The 2154-nt window shown below is 42.9% G+C and overlaps 1 protein-coding gene across 1 annotated transcript; it reads right to left on the reverse strand.

The window, feature by feature from the left end:
• Window positions 1-262: 262 nt before the first annotated feature.
• Window positions 263-1213, reverse strand: LOC147684517 (olfactory receptor 10C1-like). Its single transcript, XM_086939678.1, has one exon. It carries the CDS (start codon window positions 1211-1213, stop codon window positions 263-265), a length of 951 nt encoding a protein of 316 aa, XP_086795804.1.
• Between the last annotated feature and the right edge of the window lie 941 nt (window positions 1214-2154).

Raw genomic sequence — 2154 nt, forward strand, 5'->3', positions numbered from 1 at the left:
GAGTTATCAAGAACGCTCTCTGGACTCTTAAGTACAATGTTAGTTGCAACTTTTGGATTCTGCTCACATATCTCACTCACCCATCGCTCTATCAATCATTGTCTTTCTAATAACATCCACCGCAAGGTCTCTTTGTTTAATTTATTATCACATCTGCCCACATCTGTTCTAGGTGATTATTATTCAATACATGCAATATACAAATCACCAAAAGGGTTAATTGTGTCAATGTCAGTCTGCAATGGTGTCTCCAGAAATATAATCATTTCTGCAGCTTCTTTGCAAGTGACAGCTTGCTGCTAATCCTCCGCAGGGATCCCATCACCTCCTTGTTCCTCAAAGTGTAGATCAATGGGTTTAGCATTGGTGTAAATGCACTATAAAACAGAGCCAGTAGTTTGTCCACCTCTAGGGAATAGCTGGCCTTAGGTCGCAGGTACATGAATAAGGCAGTACCATAGAAAAGGCTGACAGATGTGAGGTGGGCAGCGCAGGTGGAGAAGGCACGACGTTGACGCTCAACAGAACGCATCTTCAGCACAGTGGACGCCACACGGGCATAGGAGGCAAGAGTGAGTAGAAAGGGGGTGAGCAGGATGGCTTTGCAGAGTACAATGGTTATAACTTCATTAGCAGATGTATCCGCACAAGCCAACTCCAGGACAGGTGGGATGTCACAGAAGAAGTGGATGATGACGTTGGGTCCACAAAATGGCAAGGTAAAGATGAATGATGTGTTGCCTAAGGTGAGCAGTGATCCACTGGCCCAACATCCGGCAGCCAGACCCTGGCACAGTCTCTTGTTCATAATAATATGGTAGTGCAAGGGGTGACATATGGCCTTGTACCTGTCGTACGACATTACAGCCAAGAGGAAACATTCGGTTGTGCCCAAGGAGAGCAAAAAGTACATTTGAGTGGCACAGCCAATGAACGGGATCCTCTTGTCCGCGGCCAAAAGGTTGGTCAGCATCTTGGGCACTGTGGCTGATGAATAGCACATCTCCAGAAATGACAGGTTGCGGAGGAAGAAATACATTGGGGTGTGTAGGCTGGGGACTACATGCAGAACTAACATCACTGTGGCATTTCCCGTTACAGTGATGAGGTAGACAATTGAGAAGAAGATGAACAGTAGGAAGCGGATCTCAGGGGAACCTGTAAAGCCTAAAATGATAAATTCTGACACGGAGGTCTGGTTCACATGCCCCATTGGTCTGGCGTTGGTATTGCTGTTCCACAGGTAGAGATGTTGGAGGAAAAAATCACTACCAGCAGAAATGTGTAAATGGTGTTGTTCACGCTGCTTATGCCAGAATCTCTCAAAATCGGTGTAGAAAGGATGCTACTACGACAAATTCCTCAAATTTATACATACTCCACCTATCAGTCTCCACACTAAGGGCTTCATTTAGCAGCCAACAGTTCAGGTGGCAGCCCTGCTGGCCACCCAGATTTAGAGTTTACAATCACTTAGCATTTTTTTTACGATGTCGCTCTTGCCTTCAAAGCTGGTGCTTTTTAAATGAAAAAAGAAAAATAAATTGGAGTTACCATCCTCCTCTAAATGAGAACCTATATCATGTATAGTGCTAATCAACCCCCAACTCTCGTTTCATCGATACCTCGAAAGCACAACGTTTACTGTAGCAAAATCAAACTACTGACCAGAGTAAAGCCACTTCACCCTCCCAAATACTTCACAATATGGACACAACTCTTACTACCCTGTTTAAATTGATGTAACATACCACCCCTCTTGTCCATTCAGCGCTGGTGTTCTAAAATGGAAATCTCAAGGTGCTAGCGGGTCTTAAATACTGCGAACATGACTCACAAAAGCTAGAATTTCATGCATAAGTGTGATGTCATTACAGTGGTTACTGAGGCCAAAGACAACTCCTATGGCCAATGGCAAGCCATAGAATGTCATCCAGCAGAGATAAAGTTTTTATTATTTTTACTTTGCATTAAGTATTCCTCCGCTATCTCAAAAATATATCATTACAAAGATTAGCAACAATCGAAAAACAGGATAAGTTATGCAGTTCAGGAACTCATAAAAAAATTAAAACAACTCATGAAACTATAAAATATGGTTTACTGTCTTTTAACGAGAGGAGAATATGCAAACATTACGAAAATGGAAGAAAA

The sequence above is a fragment of the Lissotriton vulgaris genome, chromosome 10 (assembly GCF_964263255.1).
Source record: "Lissotriton vulgaris chromosome 10, aLisVul1.2, whole genome shotgun sequence".
Taxonomy (NCBI): Eukaryota; Metazoa; Chordata; class Amphibia; order Caudata; family Salamandridae; genus Lissotriton; species Lissotriton vulgaris.

Bases quoted from the DNA above. Each gene is read 5' to 3' on its own strand.
- LOC147684517 (XM_086939678.1), bottom strand. From the start codon at position 1,213: ATGGGGCATGTGAACCAGACCTCCGTGTCAGAATTTATCATTTTAGGC.